This window comes from Amblyomma mixtum, chromosome 7 (assembly GCF_055824585.1).
Source record: "Amblyomma mixtum isolate Tamu chromosome 7, ASM5582458v1, whole genome shotgun sequence".
In the NCBI taxonomy this organism is placed as follows: domain Eukaryota; kingdom Metazoa; phylum Arthropoda; class Arachnida; order Ixodida; family Ixodidae; genus Amblyomma; species Amblyomma mixtum.
The window spans coordinates 57,608,927-57,626,059 of NC_143018.1; the positions used below are offsets into that span (position 1 = coordinate 57,608,927).

The 17,133-nt window shown below is 47.8% G+C and overlaps 1 protein-coding gene across 2 annotated transcripts in view; it reads right to left on the reverse strand.

The window, feature by feature from the left end:
• The window catches only part of LOC149336160 (immunomodulatory peroxidase-like), a 99,016-nt gene that overhangs the window by 16,913 nt on the left and 64,970 nt on the right, over positions 1 to 17,133 (reverse strand). For both annotated transcript variants that reach the window (XM_089552658.1, XM_089552659.1), the window contains exons 2-3: positions 9,535 to 9,635; positions 6,158 to 6,411 (exon numbers count right to left, since the gene is read on the reverse strand). In XM_089552658.1, the coding sequence (XP_089408784.1) occupies positions 6,158 to 6,174 (17 nt within the window). In that variant the 5' untranslated portion in view covers positions 6,175 to 6,411; positions 9,535 to 9,635. The remainder of the gene's footprint in view (positions 1 to 6,157; positions 6,412 to 9,534; positions 9,636 to 17,133) is intronic.

Here is a 17,133-nt window from a genome sequence, read left to right on the forward strand (position 1 = left end):
CACTTTTATTGGAGAGAAGAAACCACCCAGCCAGGAAAAGTTCGCTAGCATTGCTTGGACAAGAAATCAATCACCTTCATAGTGACTGTTACTGCACTTTCACTATCAAAACTGCACCGTCAATTGGACGAAGGACGCTGCGTTGAAATTCTTAGGACCAATTTTCGGCTTCCCAGCGTTTTTAAATACACACACAGACATCTAAGCACAGGATAATTCCTTTCCTTGTCTTTTTAATTTGCACCGCACCTCTATCAAAATGGCTGGAAGTCAAATCCGCAACCTCGTGCCCTAAGCTCAGTCGCCATAGCCGGGACCTGAAAATTAGCTGATGCTTAACTGTAAGGACAGCGGGGTACAAAGCTTTGACTTCAAAAAGAAAATTCTGAAGGACACAATAAACTCCAGCAATCTGAATAACGAACTGCGAAACATCCGTGCAAGGCGATCGGCTCTCCTGTCTTCTATCTCAGTGTACGTTCCCCTTTAAGATAAATCTACCAGATTGCACTGCAATAAACTCCGCTGCTTTTGACCGCCTACACTCCCACACCGCAAGAAAGCAAGTTAAGCGAAAAGATGCTCGGCACACAGTTCCAGCGCACGTGCTGAAGTACCTCAAGCGACGTCATACTAAATTGATATTGCACAACTACCTCATAAACGTATCACCGAATTATTCATACAAAAGTCGTTTACTACCATCGTTACATAATGTATTAATGTCTTATCCAAGTTTGTTTTCCAGTTATGGTATTTCTGATGTGTGCATTTTTGTTTGTTTCTCCTGTATTTAGCATGTTTATTTTTCTCACCACTATGTGCCAAACCAGATTTTTGTTTCCGCATGCAAGTGCATTGTTCGTCGCTGCTAATGGGCTAATCGTCGCTGTTGGGTGACTGGAGCTCAGTCAAGCCGCAACGAAGCGGCTTTTTCTCCAGTCACCTTTTTTCGCTGTACAATGTATTGCGAAAATAAAGACTGATTGATTGATTGATTGATTGATTGATTGATTGATTGATTGATTTATTGATTGATTGATTGATTGATTAAATGGAACATTGTGCAATCAAAAGTGAGATCGCCCGCGTGCATGGGAAATGACATTATGAATTTTTGCTCGCTCTGTATGAGTTCCGCAGAAGCCAAGAGTTAGAGGGGAAAAAAAAAAGAGAACGAAGACGATAACCTTGCGCTTATACCCGGGGTTTCAGCGCGAAAAGGCTAAGAGGTTTTAGCAAAGCGTTCACCTTGGTTTCCTCAAATATTTACGCAAGACCGGGCAAGCACGGGCGCTCACTATTTAGAGAGATTCTCCCGAAGGCTTCGGATTCCGGCCTTCTTCCGCAGTCGCCACTCCATCATCACTACAAGGTCGTCCTGCACCATCGGCTTGTGGGGACGCGCAATGAGAGAGACACGTGACGCATCATTATCACGCAACCTCCACACACGCGACAACTCCCGGATGTTGGTACAGCGTTCGCCTCGACCTACAGCGCGTGCACCGTTTATCGAATTTAATTTTGTTGTTTGCTTCGTTCTAACAACGTTCAACTCTTCACCTTCTTACACGTGTCTTTCGTTCTTGAGAGCACATCACAGCTTAAAAGTTGGACCCTTTGTGCGCCTTGCACTCTGTTGTCGTGGTCGCCTCGGCTGTTCCATTCGGCCGCGCATCTGTCTTGAGAACAGGGAAGCCGAAAAGACGGTATACGCGTTCAGCACCGCATCACCCCGGAACACGTTGGGTGCACCCAATTTGCTTCGAGCGAACAAACAATGAGATTGGCGCGGCGGTCAGAAGAGGAAATTCCGTCAGGTACGCAGCCTTCGATAGAGCTCCGCGGCGTTCTTCGGATGGATACATGCAAGGGTGCCCACGGTACGAGGCATTGGCTTTATTCTCGCTCGTGGAAATACCCTCGTCATACGGATTGGCGTTGTCCCCCACCCCAACCTGGTTTCCCTCTCAACAGGGACTCAGGGTAATCTCAATGATATAGTCAATAAAGACTGAGAATTCTCCTGCCTGTTGTAAAAGCACCTCGTGATTCGCTGGCTAATATGCGATGTCCAATGACGACGGCCTATGTTATGATGGCCTAAGACTGTGAAGAACAGCCTCCTGAAGTCGACGCACGGTTAGCTGATCACATGTGCAGTTTCTAGGAAACAACGTTTCAGGAGCAATTCTTTTTGTGGCGGCCGCGTTTCGACGGAGGCGAAACGCGAAGGCGTCCGTGTGCTGTGCGATGTCAGTGCACATTAAAGATCCCCGGGCGGTCGAAATTACTCCGGAGCCCTCCACTGCGGCACTTCTTTTTTTCTTTCACTCCCACCTTCCTCCCTTACCTTACGGCGCCGTTCAGGTGTCCAGCGTGATGTGAGACAATTACTGCGCCATTTCTTTTCCTCAAAAACCAATATTTTTTTAAGCACATTATATTGGTTCCGTTTTAGTTACTCGTTCTTTTGTTTCTTTCTTTCTGGCGTTCGGCTGCTGGTATCAAGGTCGCGCGTTCGAATTCGCAATTTGGGGGGGGGGGGGGGGGGCGTATTTTGACGGAGACGAAACGCGAGAACGACCGTGTGCTATACGAAGTCCGCGCGTGTTAAGGAACCCCCATGTGGTTTAAGTTAATCCGGAGCCCTCCACTACGGCGCCCCTCATAACCCATGTGTCGCTCAGGGACGTTAAATCACACGATTCGAAATTTTACAGTTTCGATTTTTTCTTTTTTTTTTGCCAGCTGCTTGAAAATATCTTTCCTGCACCCGTTACGCCTGAACGAACTAAAGAATAAAGCGCCGCCGCGGTGGCTCAGTGGCTATGGTGCTCGGCTGCTGGCCCGAAAGACGCGGGTTCGATCCCGGCCGCGGCGGTTGAATTTCTTTGGAGGAGAAATTCGAGGCCCGTGTACTGTGCGATGCCAGTGCACGTTAAAGAACCCCAGGTGGTCGAAATTATCCGGAGCCCTCCACTACGGCGTCTCTCATAGCCTCAGTTGCTTTGGGACGTTAAACCCCATAAACCAACCAAACCAACTAAAGAATAAAGCGTCGTCGTCGGCTTGTTCAAGTGAAAACTCGCTCACGGACCGAGATGCACCTCGGTAAATATTGCTTCTTATGGGCAAGACTTGAGTTGCATGTACAAAAAACTCTAGCGGATGTCGCGCACTGTAACCGCTGCTCACGCCGCTGATAGGCCGCATAAAACACTCACTCTTTTTTAGCGGTACTACTCCATTCTCTGGGCGTCACATTGTAGGTGAATAATTCAATACAACAATACCCCGGGGGCACTTCTGTTATCGCCTGTATTCTTCGCCGGACATTAGAGACCCTGTAGAGCTCTGCCTGAGCAAGAGGTGCAGTACTGGCTGGCCAACTACGCAGCTTACGGTGGAGCTACATCTCAGCGTGTGCTCGGGGCACACATTTCTGAGGGTGGGATTTATTTGTTATTCGCGGGACTCACATGGAAGGCCAGCATACAGCTTTTACAATGTCATTCAGTCGGCAACAGATCACTCTGAGTAATGGCAGACGGAAAACCGGCGTACGGTCCTAGTAAGGCAAAGCATCAGTCTTAAAAGCTCCATTGTCTTCTTGAAACTGCAATTGCAGATAAGCTGTTGCGTACTAATACGTGCGCATTTCCGGCACAGCACGGCTTCAACCAACGACTCCCATCCAAGCATGTTAAATCAGAAAAGCAAGGAGTGTATACCCTAAAAGCTGCGTTGTGAACGGTGGAAATGGGCCATGTGAAGACCCTGTGAAGGTTCCGTACTTAGCAGCGTCGGGAAAACGTTGTTTGGTCAAAAGGAGGTATTTTCATGGACGATCACGTGCAGTTCGGCGGATGAACGCGCCTATTACGTCAGCAGTATTTCACGGCACTTCTCATCACCTGCGGCGATGCTAAACAAAACTCCAAGCCATGTAGTCGCTTTTTAAGGCGAAAGCCTTTATTGGCTCATACTGTCGTCCGTTAACAAAGCGTGTCACACGCGTTTAACTCGGGAACTAAAAAAGGTAGAAGAAAACCAATGGTCGATTCAGATAGAGGAGGAAAAAATGAACTTAGAAGCCAAGTTTGATGACTGTAGATTAATTAGTTAATTAACTATAGGCGAAAATGTTGAAATTCGTTGAAATAGCGTGGATGTCGATATAGCCATGGGAGCAGTGTGATGCCACATACACCGGAAGTCGTCACGGCATAGTGAAAATTGTCAGAGAATGGTCGGAAAAACGTCGGATTTGTGTCAAATTAGATGGAGAAATGTGTAATTAAGCGTAATTTACACTTAAGATCCCTGAAAGATGTATAATTTGGGTATCGATATAGCCACGGGAACGATGTGACGTCACATCCACCGGAAGTCGTCACGCCATAGTGTCCTCGGCTTTCGCCTCTCGACACTTTAGCAGCCAAAGTGTCCTCGCAATTTTCTCCTCGTCGGCAGAGCACGGGAAGCGGCTCTTGCCAACGGCGTCCCGGACTAGGGACCCGATCAGCCTGCCCTTCAACTAAGGCATTGTGGCTTTCAATAAATGTTTTCATCATCATCATCTTTCACCACAGCCATGGGGGCCTACTGCTGCGAGTTGCAGGCTGTCCGAAACGTCTGGCATTGACCTCTTGAACCTATTGCCGGTAGTTCGCGCATCCGCCCACTTTTGCAGGGTCGTTATACCTGAACGAAGGCGTACGTCGCAAGATTGAGCGCTATAACATCATCGCGAGCGATGACTGCCAGGGGCGTACAGTAAAGCCGGAAAGATCTGAAGGGGCGTAGTATATGTCTTCCAGTAGACTGCGGGGGTAATAAAACACGCCGCTCACAGTACTAGGGGGTGCTGTGCGCCAATCTTCCGCTTGCTTCGTCAAGGATTTGCCACGCTCATAGCCGTGAGTTGTCGGTTGCATCACTTACGCTTGGAATTACGCAACACTGGAAGCGCAGGTCTACTACAGCCTTGCGACTATCATTAAAAAAATTAATGTTTAATTTTAAAGGTTCTTAAGAGCGTCGACGAGTTCATCTCTTCTACATCAACTGCTTTCCAGAAAATTTAAGTGTGACATGGCGAGCAAAGCTACCAATCTACTTTGAACGTCGGAGATGGTTTCAAGAGCCAGTTGTAGCGGAAAAAAAATGCGAAATAGATGTGCATCGCTATGAAAGTACCCTGCACCACCGACCAAAGAACGACGTTGCCGCTGAACCCGTTTAGAGTGAGCTTTACCGCAATGAAGATGAATCATTTAAACCCAGACGAGTGGCTTGCACGACAAGGCAGCTCAAGATTAACACGCCGGTCCGTTCGAGGGTCTCCATATCAAGGAACTGCTGCCTTAATGAAAAGGGGTTTGTGTAATCAGGAATATCAAGCTTGTTTTGTCAGTTAAAACAAAAATGCATAAGCAACACATGCACGTCCGTAAGGGAGGTCTCCGAAGATTCTCGATAAACAAAGCTGTGTGACCAGTCGGCCCGATTGTACGGCGCGATTTATCGGACGTAATTCAGCGGCGCGATAACTAGAAGTTGGCAAATTTCAAGAAGTAAGCCAGTACTTCGTCAACTGCCCTTCAACAGGGGACAAGTTCACTCAGCTTCAAAAGAAATCGCGAACTTTACCATTATCCCTCTACCAGAAAGGTCCTTCTTAAACGAAGCGATACAGTTAGATGTGGCGTAATATATGTGCAGTAAATGCCATTGTAAAAGGAAGCATGTCGCTATCTTAAAACGAACAATTTGTTCCCAACTATGAGTGCACACCACACAATTCATTCTTTCTAAGCAGGCAGTTTTCTTATCGACGAGCGAGCCTCATTTTTTCCTAAGCTTGCCGTAGAAATAGAAACGAAGTTAGAACCTTCAGCGACAGCCAGGTGTTCCCATTCATGTTTGAATAGACTGTACATTCGCTCAACAATAGGCATAATAACAGTGTGTGATAAGCAAATCACATTTGTGTCACGGAGGCGCTCCACAGTGCTCACTCACCGATGAATCGACGACTCGGCTTCTCGAACACCTAAGCGTTCCCTCTTATACTGGAGCGGGCTGTACATTCACGTCAGATTACGCGCAACACGCCGCGGTAGGCCACGTCACATTCCCCCGTACTTACCGAGGAATCGTCGGCATGTCGACGGCGGTTGCGGGGGGCGAAGAGGCGGCTGCAGCGTCCGGATGATCCCGCGCAAGGCCCGTCAGTGCCAGCACGGCTCTTCGGCGGCGGCTTAGGCGCGCCCCCAGCGAGTCAAGGGCGCCGAACCGACGGTCAAGGCCTGCCCGGCGAACGCGTCGCTGCTCGCGCCAGCGCCGTTGACGCACTGAGGGACTGCTTCTGCTCCTCCGTGGGCCGCCGGACCCTCGGCGTTCCTGCGTGCGTGCGTGCGTTGCGCCGGTTGGTGGTTGTGCTTGTGGTGATAGTGGTGCTTGTGTTTGTCCGTGATCTTGACACCTCTTTCCCACCTCTCCCCCTTTCTTCCGCCGCCTACTTTCGGGGCAGCGGACGGGTGCCAAACGCCCTCTGGCATGCACCTCGAGACTTGGGGTATCCTCCCCCACTACTACTCACCACTACTATACTACGACTCACAAACCGCTCATTAGCGCGCCGTGCCGCTGCCGAGTTCGCCTGACCCTTACGTGGCCGCGTTACCGTTGCGTATGGGGCAATACGAGCCATATCCGCTTGCGTACTTCAGAAGCGCGGCCCCGCGCTGCCCGCGGCTAAATGTTTCGTCGTTATGCGGCCGTGAAGACGTAACTTCTGACGTTTCACCTTTTTCCCGATCGCGCGCTGCCGGACGTTCTTTAACCCTTGCTTTTTTATTATTGCCGTTGCTCTTGCGTAATCGAAGACGACCGCTGTTAGTCCGACGTTTTCCTGGAGCGCTCTTCTCTTTCTCGCCTTCTTGTTTGCGCTATTTCGACGGTCGTTAAAGAGGTTCAAGGACGCAGATGGCGGAAGGCGGCGGAGGTGTGCGGGTCGTTTTATTATCTTTACGGAGCTTTCAACGCGCTTCCGAACGGGCCTCCAGGTCGCCAACTAGACCGAGTTAAAAAGCGAAGACATTGAAATACTAATCTTTTCTTCTTTTCGTTCCTGCCAGCTTGCATAACTGCCGCATTACAGAGGAGCTGGAAAATATGGAAGTAAATCAAATTAACAAACTGGAGTTAATGGGGCCGAACAATATATAAAATAATGGCTCCCAGATACGCGTTGTTAGCTACGGCGTTCATGAAAAACAGGTACACTGATGTAAAGAAAATGACTCTTAGTTACACAGTATTAGCCACGACGTTCTTGAACAATTGGTGATCAGTGATCGTGGCCGTCGAGGCAGGAAGGCGATTCAGCTAATTACATTTAAGCGCTAGAAATGACTGAAAGAGAGCGTTTGATCTCCACAAAGTGGCTTTATTTTATTGAGAGATTGAAGGCGAGAATTAACGTCTCACATAGCTTTCACCGGCTGGCATAACCTAAATCGATAACGGCATTCATGTGCTACTTACATCAAGTTTTTAAAAAAAAGTGAAATCTTAATTTTGAAACCCTTGTGCGCACGCTAACTCAACGCAATTTCGGCCTGTATTACTGGACCTGCTTACAGCGGTGTTCCGTCATCGCTGGTACGAAAGAAATTACAGCGCCTGAGAAGCTGGCCACTTCAACTTCAGTGCATCGTATCCAGTGCCCCTCTTCCAGTTTTGTAGCGGAAGCTACATTAGCCATGAACTTGCGATTTCGCTGTGGCGGTGCTCCGAGGAGGCAAGAGACCGCCCTTGAGCCGTTGCCTAGCAACCGCCGCAGCTGGCAGACGCCGCGCGCTCGCCGCGCCATCTGTTATGACGTCACACCGTGCGCCTCGCCGCGGAGCCACCGCCGCCGTTTGGTATGACGTCACACCGCTTGCCTCGTCGTTGCGCTCGCCTCCGCTCGCTTCGCCAGCTGTGTCGCATGCCTGATAACAAGCTTTCACAACGTATATCCTGGCATAGCCGAGCTAAGCCACTGCCAATTTTTTTTTTCCTTTTCACAGTGTTGTACCACTCTCACTCCTTAATTTCACTGTCCCGGTGTCCCGTGCCTGTGCTTTCCTTAAAATTATCTCCAGCTGACTCGATCTTTCTTTCGAAAGTATCCCCAGATACCTCCTCAATGTTTGGCATTTCATGTAGCAGCCGGGAACCACGATTACGAGCGAAACTCCAGCACTGGCATCGAGGAACACACACACACACAAAAAGGATTTCACATTTGCTTCTGTTTTCGGCCGGGTGTGCACTGCGCACGACAACTTGGCCTGGAATATACTGCAACCACAGAACAAGATCGCGCGTAAATTCTTTTATCTCTTGCTCCGGCCGTACAAGAAATCTTCCATCAGCTAAGAGCACTTCTCCGTGTAAGAAATGTGGTGTGAAAATTAAACAAGCACCAAGAATGGTTGAAATATGCACCGTCCGTTTCCCAAGCTGAGCTTCATCAGCTCAATCTGTCGCTTAGTTCTTAATCTATTCTTAATCGTAATTATCTTAATATTCTTAATTTCTTAATCTCTATGCACATCCATCAGGAAATGATTTCTCCTAGAGATGAAAATCACTTCAAGAAGCACTCGGGACAAGTCCACCTTTTAGTGAAATCCTGTAGTCGCTTCTATAGCGACTCTGTTGACGTTTTTTCGGCAGCGAAAGACGATTCCGTTGCTGAGAGATATGCAGTCAAAGCTGCGCTGTCTTTTCCCGCTACTCAGCTTCGAACTCTCGTGACTTTGATAACGATGTCCCGTCTTGTAGGCTTCCTTCGTTTAATCTTCCACGTATCATTGTTTGCGTGTTTCTTGCACGATAAAGAAGCACCAGCGATAGCCATACAACGGTCACATTAATATGTGGGGGCGCAGTCCCTCGTTATTTTAAAAAGAAGAACAAAAATTAACGGCGTAACCGCAGTGTACTTGTAGAAACAGCCAGTAGTGGCGACATTTCTCTTCGGTTTGGTTTATGGGGGTTCAAAATTCCAAAGCGACTCAGGGTATGAGGGACGCCTTTTTGAAGGGCTCCGGAAATTTCGGCCACCTGGGGTTCTTTAACGTGCACTTACATCGCACAGTACACGGACCTCTGAAATTTCACCTCTATCGAAATTCGACCGCCGCGGCAGGGATCGAACCAGCGTCTTTCGGGTCAGCAGCCGAGTGCCATAATCACTGAGCCACCGCGGCGGGTACATTTCTCTTTAATTTTTATCTTAATTCAGGCTCAGTTAACTTTCCGGTGAAACCAGCCATGTACGGTAATTAGGAAGTAGGAATGCATCGACCTATGCCAACATCAGCTTGTTCTTAACGTCCCCTTAAAAAAAAACAAGCCTACGCTATTGTAGCGACAGCTATTGGTGCTTCTAGCAAGTGATAAATGCGGATACCAGGGTCACGCACTTCGCTTCCTCTGAAGACAGGGTGGATGGAAAGGGGGCGCACGTACCTTGTGCCACGTGGGCAGACATGAGACTACGGGATCTTCACCGGGAACGTGTTGTTGTCAGCCAGCGGGCGCTCGCCGAAATTCTGCGGTGGCCTGTCTTCCTGCATTGAAAAGGTGCAAGAAACAACGCTTGTAAATCGCTATTTTGTCAAAAACAAGGCACACGACGGCTGACAGGATTTGAAACTAAAGACATCATAGGAGGACGTCAATGTTAACTTTATGGTAGTGTTGATTGCAGTAACAAATAACTGAACGATAATTTAAATGAAGAATAACTTCACGGAAAATAGAAGACAAAATTATGCCGCCGGCACGAACCGAACCTAACACCTCTGGAAGTTGCGTGGTGTGTTCTACCAATTATGCTAGGGCAGAGACCGTCTCGCATCATACTTTGGAAGATACTTATGTTACCGTGAGCCTAACTTTGACAGTGCTCACCAGAGCCATATCCAACTATTCCGACGAACGGGGTACGTCCTTTTATACCGCATCTTCCGCTATATTATGCAGTTGTGAATGCACTCTGCATTACATTGCCATTTTTTCCCGCCATTTTATAGATATCCTCCCTGTGGCAAACACTGCCACAACATGGTGATGGTCTTCTCTTGGACACTGAAATCGGGCAGATTTTTTTTTTAGCACAAAAATTTGAGAAAACTACAGCGATTTACACTGTAGGTTCCTGGTTACGCTCAGACTGACGTCATTTGTAATTGTGTCTTTGGTTAGCGGCATGAATTATTCCACGCTTTAGTTCTAGTATCCTTCACTGTAAAACACTTTGTCAACGTCCCTGCCCCAAATCAACCAGCAGCCGAACGAGACACAAAGCAAAAGTCGAAAGCCCATTCAGTTCGTGTGAAAAAGACCGGCTTATTGCTATTCCATTCTTGAGTATGTTGTTTAGCATAAGGTTGAACCAAATCAGCATAAACGAGAATCACTGATCAGTTTGCAAACTTAGGTTCTCAGTGAAGGTCACCGAGGGGCAAGTTAATTTTACGACGCGTCAGGGCTCGCATTACGGTAAGGAAAGTGAAGAACCGGTTAACGCAGTGAACCGCGTGAGCTTCGTTTCTTCCGAAGAAAATTTTCAGAGTCCTTCCTTTTATGAGGTATACACGTAGCCCAGCTTTAGCGGCACTCGTAGTCGATAAAGCGACGGCAGCGCGAGATTCTATCCGAGAGAGACGAAGTGAGCGGCACCGCTGTGGAAAGATTAAACGCGAGAAGCGCGCGAGGCGTTCCGCTGTTCGCCTAACCTTGGGGCAACGTAGCGAGGAAAAGAAAGGAGCGTCGTGATATGCCTGCTGACAAGTGGGCATGCGGACCGCCTTCGAAATCACAGGTTTCTCTGAAGGCCTGTTTTTTCGCCTCGAGTGCTTCGAAAATAGCAGCGATATAAGCCGGGTTTTACGGCCGCAGCGAAGAACTGCATGCGGCCTGTGGTGGCAGACGCTGTGTTACAGAAAACTCTATATATATATATATATACCCGGAGAAGTTTTTATATATATATATATAAACGTAAAGCCAAGTGGCGGTACAGAGATGTTTTCGCACTTTTTCCGTGTAAAAACGGGCTCTTCTCAGCTTCCTCGCAAATATCAGAGCTTTACTGCTAGATTCTTTCTAGCTAAAAGCTCCACTGCTATTAGTCTTCTACTCTGTCACTCTGCTGCTAATATGGTTGGTACTACCGTATTTTCTCTCGTGCTATAGCTCTGCTACAATTGCTCTACTCCTACAACCGCCCAGTGGGCACTGGAACTTCCTTGGACGTCCCGCGGACGTCCCGAACGTCCGCAAAACGTCCATGAAGTTTTAGTGTTCATTAGGATGTGAACTGGTTCTGTCCAGCGGAGACTGTCTATTTCACATCACCTACGAGTCTAGCTCCTTCGGTGCGTGTTTACAGCAGAGTACTATTACTGCGACCCCAGATACCCGCTGTAACTTGCGAATGTGAAGCTGGAGCGGGAAGCGGAGCTTTCAAACAGTTTGAAAAAGCAGAGTAAAAGGAGTAAAAACCGAACAGTTTCCTTTATAAATGTCTGGCGTCCTCGTGAGAAAAGAACACTGTGTCATCCACGTTTTCAGGTGACGCCACTGTATGCTTTAGTCTACCGAATACAATCTGGCGCTCGGAAGACAGTTCGGGGAACTCCAGCGCAAAATGCGCCGCATCACTGTGAGACCAGCGAAGCGGGCATCACGGCGACCTCAAGATGTACAGTCTTTGTCAAAAGTAACCAGGCTGCACATTTCTCTTTTCAGTCGTATATTAAAGCTATTATGCCAGCCCTCAAGCTCTAAATATCTGTATGGTAAGGAGAATCCCTGTTCTCACCTTCAAAGAACTTTTTGTCCTTTAGGGAAGCCATCGGGGCTCTGTTATACGAATGAGAAGCAAACCATGGAGCCTGGTTACTTTTGACTGTACTTAAAGCGCCTCACTGTAGTTCCCAAATCCATTACGAATATGGGGCGCCGCCCTTCCACTGAGACATGGTTCTCTAGTAATATACACTGTCCCCAGAAGCCCTAGACTGCCCAACCCGCATGGACTTCTTATTCCTGTTATTTATGGCTTCGTGCAGTATCTCGCGTTCCCCAGCTCTCGTATCAATTCGATTCCGCGGACTGGGCGAGATAAGAAAGTTGGAGATAGATATCAATACATTTGTCAAGCCTTTGCACAGGGTCCGTATGCGAGCTGGGCGAGGTTTCACACGCCCAAGCGCTGAGGGGGTCAGCGCTCAAGCGCTTTATGACTGGGCGATTCCTCGCTGGCCGCATAGAACATGCCGATAAGGACTGGGAGATACTAGGAACCGAGAAGAGCAAATACAGAGGGCGAGCGCCACCGTTTCCGGGTGATTGATACGTACTCTACGGGCAACGCTGTAGCGGACTGCACGCGATAACGGAGCAGCGAGTAACTGTACTTTTGCCACACCCGTTTTCATTCCTTGATAATACTGATTAAATGAAGAAGCAGTCACTGGCCATAGCTGTAAAGAAAAAGAAGTTTGGAAGCCCTTGTGGGCTTCTTGCTCACAATAAGCAGGACTTGAGCAGTGGCCTTTCTTTTTTCATCAGGTCGATGAAACTGATGATGATGGATAATTGATGGATATAAATTTGGGTGTTTGAATGATTGATTTGCTACACTGATTGGCTGCATGTTTCTTGGCTAATATTTAAATATAGTATTATATAGAATGTGTTGGTTGGTTCAGTGATTCAGCCTATACTACTGTGTGCGCTGTTTATATGCAGTTTCATTTTATGGTTCTGCAATTTATTGTACTCTGTACGTTTTCCAGTATTGATTTCAGTGTTTGGCAGTTGTTAACTATAATGTAATGTAATTAAGAATTTTTTACTATTGTGTGATCCCCCATCTACTTAACACCTTGGACAATATAGGTATTACGAATAAGCAAATGAGTAACGGTCGACTAATATTCAGATTTTTTGATTTGCTAATTTTTCATAACGTTAGCTTGGCCAAATGAAAATGGGTAAAGTTGCATGTCAACTGGCATCGTAACTACTAGGGCACTTTTCCGCACTACGAATGCTGCCGATTTCCGTTGAGTCGAGTGGCCGTTGTTGGTAAAGAATAAGAAGGCTGGAAGCATGAAAACAGACACTTCGTGGCTCGGAGTGAACCTGCTTAAAAGTTTCGAGTGACATACGGATAATAAAACGCGAAGCACAGAACACGAAGAAACGGTGAATACTTGCAGCCGCGCATTAGTGAAGCGACAAGTCGTAAGCCCGATGATTCTTGCGAATTAGGGCCTTCATTATTTCCGTCGGGAATTCTAGCTCTTAGCCTCAAACGGGATTTCAGTGCCCAACAGGGGGACCGACAAATGCGAGGGACTCGAATATCGGACGGACGTCGCTGAAAAAGTGAAACGCTCCTAAGTAAACTTTGCAGTCAGTTTAGGGAGGACAACACGGACGTTCTGCAGAGTGCGGAATTCGCGAGCGCTCGGCGAAACCCGGGTTATCTGGTATTACCGCGAGAACAGAAAACACAACACCTATGCATTTTCTAGGACGAGGCTATTTTAGGTTAAGAGCCACCGGATTTCGGGTATGGTTCACCGTCACATCTATAACGGCCAAATTTTCAACGTACCGGAATATCCCGTGGCAACCGCAACGAAAGCAAGCACTCCCTTTTTCCCGAGCATAGAGCCAAAACGATTTGTTTCCAAACAATTTAGTGGACCTCTGGTAGCATGCGTTTGTGTCCTAACTTCCCGAATACAGAGCACGGCAGTTGTACTCATCTTCCAAAAGTTCTCCAACGCTGAAGATACATAAGGAGCAACACAGAATAGCCCATAATGAAGTCCTTTGGACTCTTTGCTTTCAACAAAGGGTGTACATCAACATCATCATCCCGAAGGCATCTTCAACATCATACCTAAGAACGTACACTGCAGGTCGAAGACCTCTCCCATATACCTCCATATAAGCCTGTCCTGTGCCAGCTGTGACCAACTTTTTTATCCACTTAAAATTCTTCCGCGAACCGCTACCTCTGCGTTCTCTCGGAATCCTCCTGACTGCCCTCAGGGTACCATCGATTATCTGATTTTTATATCCTCTAAGATATTACTATCGGGAATTGGTTCTCTGATGCACGCTGTTCGTTTTGCATCTCCTTACCTGGCTGCACTGTCCTTGATTTAACTTCAACCCTTTTCGTCACGCGTAAGTACAAACAAACCCGCCTAAACAATTTTGTCGCTTGCGTTTACTTTCTCAGAACTACCCTTGACACCAATTTACTCTGCTTCCAAACAAGCTCTACTTTCGCTTGCTACTATTCCTTTTTTGGTCAGTTTACATCGTGCACGCCATTGAAATGAAAGCGAAGGACCGGAGCACGCTGTGGAGTTTCTTTATCTCTTCTCTCTCTCAGCTTCTTCACTCGAGCGCTTCGCTGCCCTTATCTAAATGGGAGTCAATGCATTCGCCTCCCGCATCAACTCGCACGAGCGTTTCTTGACCACGTCCGAGATACGGCGCCTCTGCCTCTGCATACGCCACGACACGTAGTGCGTCGCGCTATCGTCTTGCAGTGTTGGACATTGCGGTGAATTTCTAACACATGTCACCCCCCACCCCCATCTCTTTTGAGCCGAAACGCGGCACCCATAACACATTGTTATTCCGGGAAACGTTCTTAATCAGGCCTCCACTACGGACCTTCTATCACTGCAACCACTGCGGGCCTTACGTTGTGCAGTAAGACAGCACTGGCGCTCCCACAGAAGCAAAGCGCTTATGCTTTTTATTTATTTATATTTTAAAGCGAGAAAGGGGGCAAGGGCGACGTTCATTTCACTTTTCTTTTATCCCGTTAATCTTTAACGCAGTTTCTCCTCCCCGCCGCGTTGTCTGTCCACCCGGAGGCACCTTGCGCAGTCGTCGACGACGCAGTTCATTTGCGCGTTTTCTTGTTTGTTTGCTATTTTTTCTCTTTTGCTTTATTTCACCGTACCGTGCGCGCCGCGTTCGCCTTGAACGGAGAGGGAAAGCTGCACGCCCGCCGCCCCATAGCAGGGCCGCAATTAGCCAGCCGCCCTGTCGTGCTACTATACGTACCACCCGACGGAAGGCGAGAAAACTGAGCCACTGTCCCTTTCCTCCTCGCCCACATCTTGGCTTCACTCTCTTCCCTCTCTCTCACTCTGCCCGTAAGAAGCAGAACGCGAGAGACTGAAAGTGGCTACTGCCGGAGTCGCCGCCGATCGATGTGCTTATTGCCTTTCTCCGCTCTTTTCCCCCGGCGCTGATTGACCCAGAATCGGCGTCCTTGAATCGCGCTATGCGATAACAGCTGGCCTGTCGATCGCATAAAGAAAATGGGGAAGAGAGAGAAAACGGCTCGGCTGTGCAGTGGCTGTTTTGTTGCTTGATCGCCGCGGCGACGCCGAATGCGACGACGCCGACGAAAACAAACCCGAGGCGGGCTTCGCCGCACGCCGCCGCCCCGGACTCCGCCAGCGTAAGCGAAGCTGGTTGCTCGCGACCGCTCGGGAGCGAGATACTGTATTCACTCGCAGGTAAGCCAGGTGGGATAGCCCGGTCATTTCCACTCAGGCGTAGGCGTAGACGAAAGGAAGGAAGGAAGGAAGGAAGGAAGGAAGGAAGGAAGGAAGGAAGGAAGGAAGGAAGGAAGGAAGGAAGGAAGGAAGGAAGGAAGGAAGGAAGGAAGGAAGGAAGGAAGGAAGGAAGGAAGGAAGGAAGGAAGGAAGGAAGGAAGGAAGGAAGGAAGGAAGGAAGGAAGGAAGGAAGGAAGGAAGGAAGGAAGGAAGGAAGGAAGGAAGGAAGGAAGGAAGGAAGGAAGGAAGGTGAGACGGAACGTAAAGAATGAGTGAAAGGAAGAAAGACCGCAGGCAAGAAATACAGAAGAAAATAGAGTAATGAAGGAAGAAATAGGGAAGGCAAGAGAGACAGAAAAAGAAGGAACGAAGGAACACAGGAAAGAAAGGGGGATAAAAAGAGAGAAGGAAAGAGACAAAGGAAGAAAGAAAGAGGGAAAGAAAGAACGGAGGAAAGAAAGAAAGAAAGAAAGAAAGAAAGAAAGAAAGAAAGAAAGAAAGAAGGAAAGAAAGAAAGAAAGATAAACCCCGAGACTGTTCGTCCTAAAGTGCGTAAAGTGACAGCCGTATAGACGCATCATGTTCCCTATGCACGACTCCCCGTAATTAAAATATGCACGCGCTCAAGATCCAAGCTTAATGGCAGGTCATACCCCGTGCCATGCTATTAGTCCGCAGACGATTAAGAAACGTTTTCACGTAGCAAAATTTCCTGCTCCTTATGCTCATAATCTCCGCCGTACAACCCGGGTAATCCTGTAATATTATAGGTCACGCGGTAAATAGAAATAAGAAGGAGAAGATGGTAATAGCACTACCACCTGCGAATGAAACATGCACCGAGAAACAAAATCTTCGCAGGACAAAGCATTCAATCATTACAATCATTAACCCCTTACAGTGCTAGGATTAACGCCTTTAAATACTCATTTTTTCCACGCACCATTGAGGAGTGGAACAGGTGTCCGCCAGATCTCTTAACCAGAGCTGATTCTTTTGACTCTATGTTTTCTTCACTGCATTTAATTTGAGAGCCATTTATTTCTACGTTTACTTTTTGTATTTTGCATCTGAGCCTTGTATTTATTGCTGTATTTTGTGTTACAACTTGTATTTAACATTTTTCAATTTTGCTGAACCTGTTCTTTTTTTCATATATTATGTATTCGCCCCTCCTGCTTGGGCCTACTGTAGGCCTGCAGTATGTTCTAAATAAATAAATAAATAAATAAATAAATTCACCGTCGTTGTCTGCGCGGCAGCCTCTCGTCGTCGATTTGGGAGTCACAGAGGTTGTGCGGCCTTTTTCGTCGAAAAGCGACAGTCGCAGGCCACTAGCACTCTGCTCAGTTTTCTAACTTTGCGTCTGCGAGTCGTCGGCCACATGCGAGTCGTCCCTTCGCGACTCGCAATAGTAAATGGGGATTTAGTGTGCAGACGCGTGGTATAAGAGAGA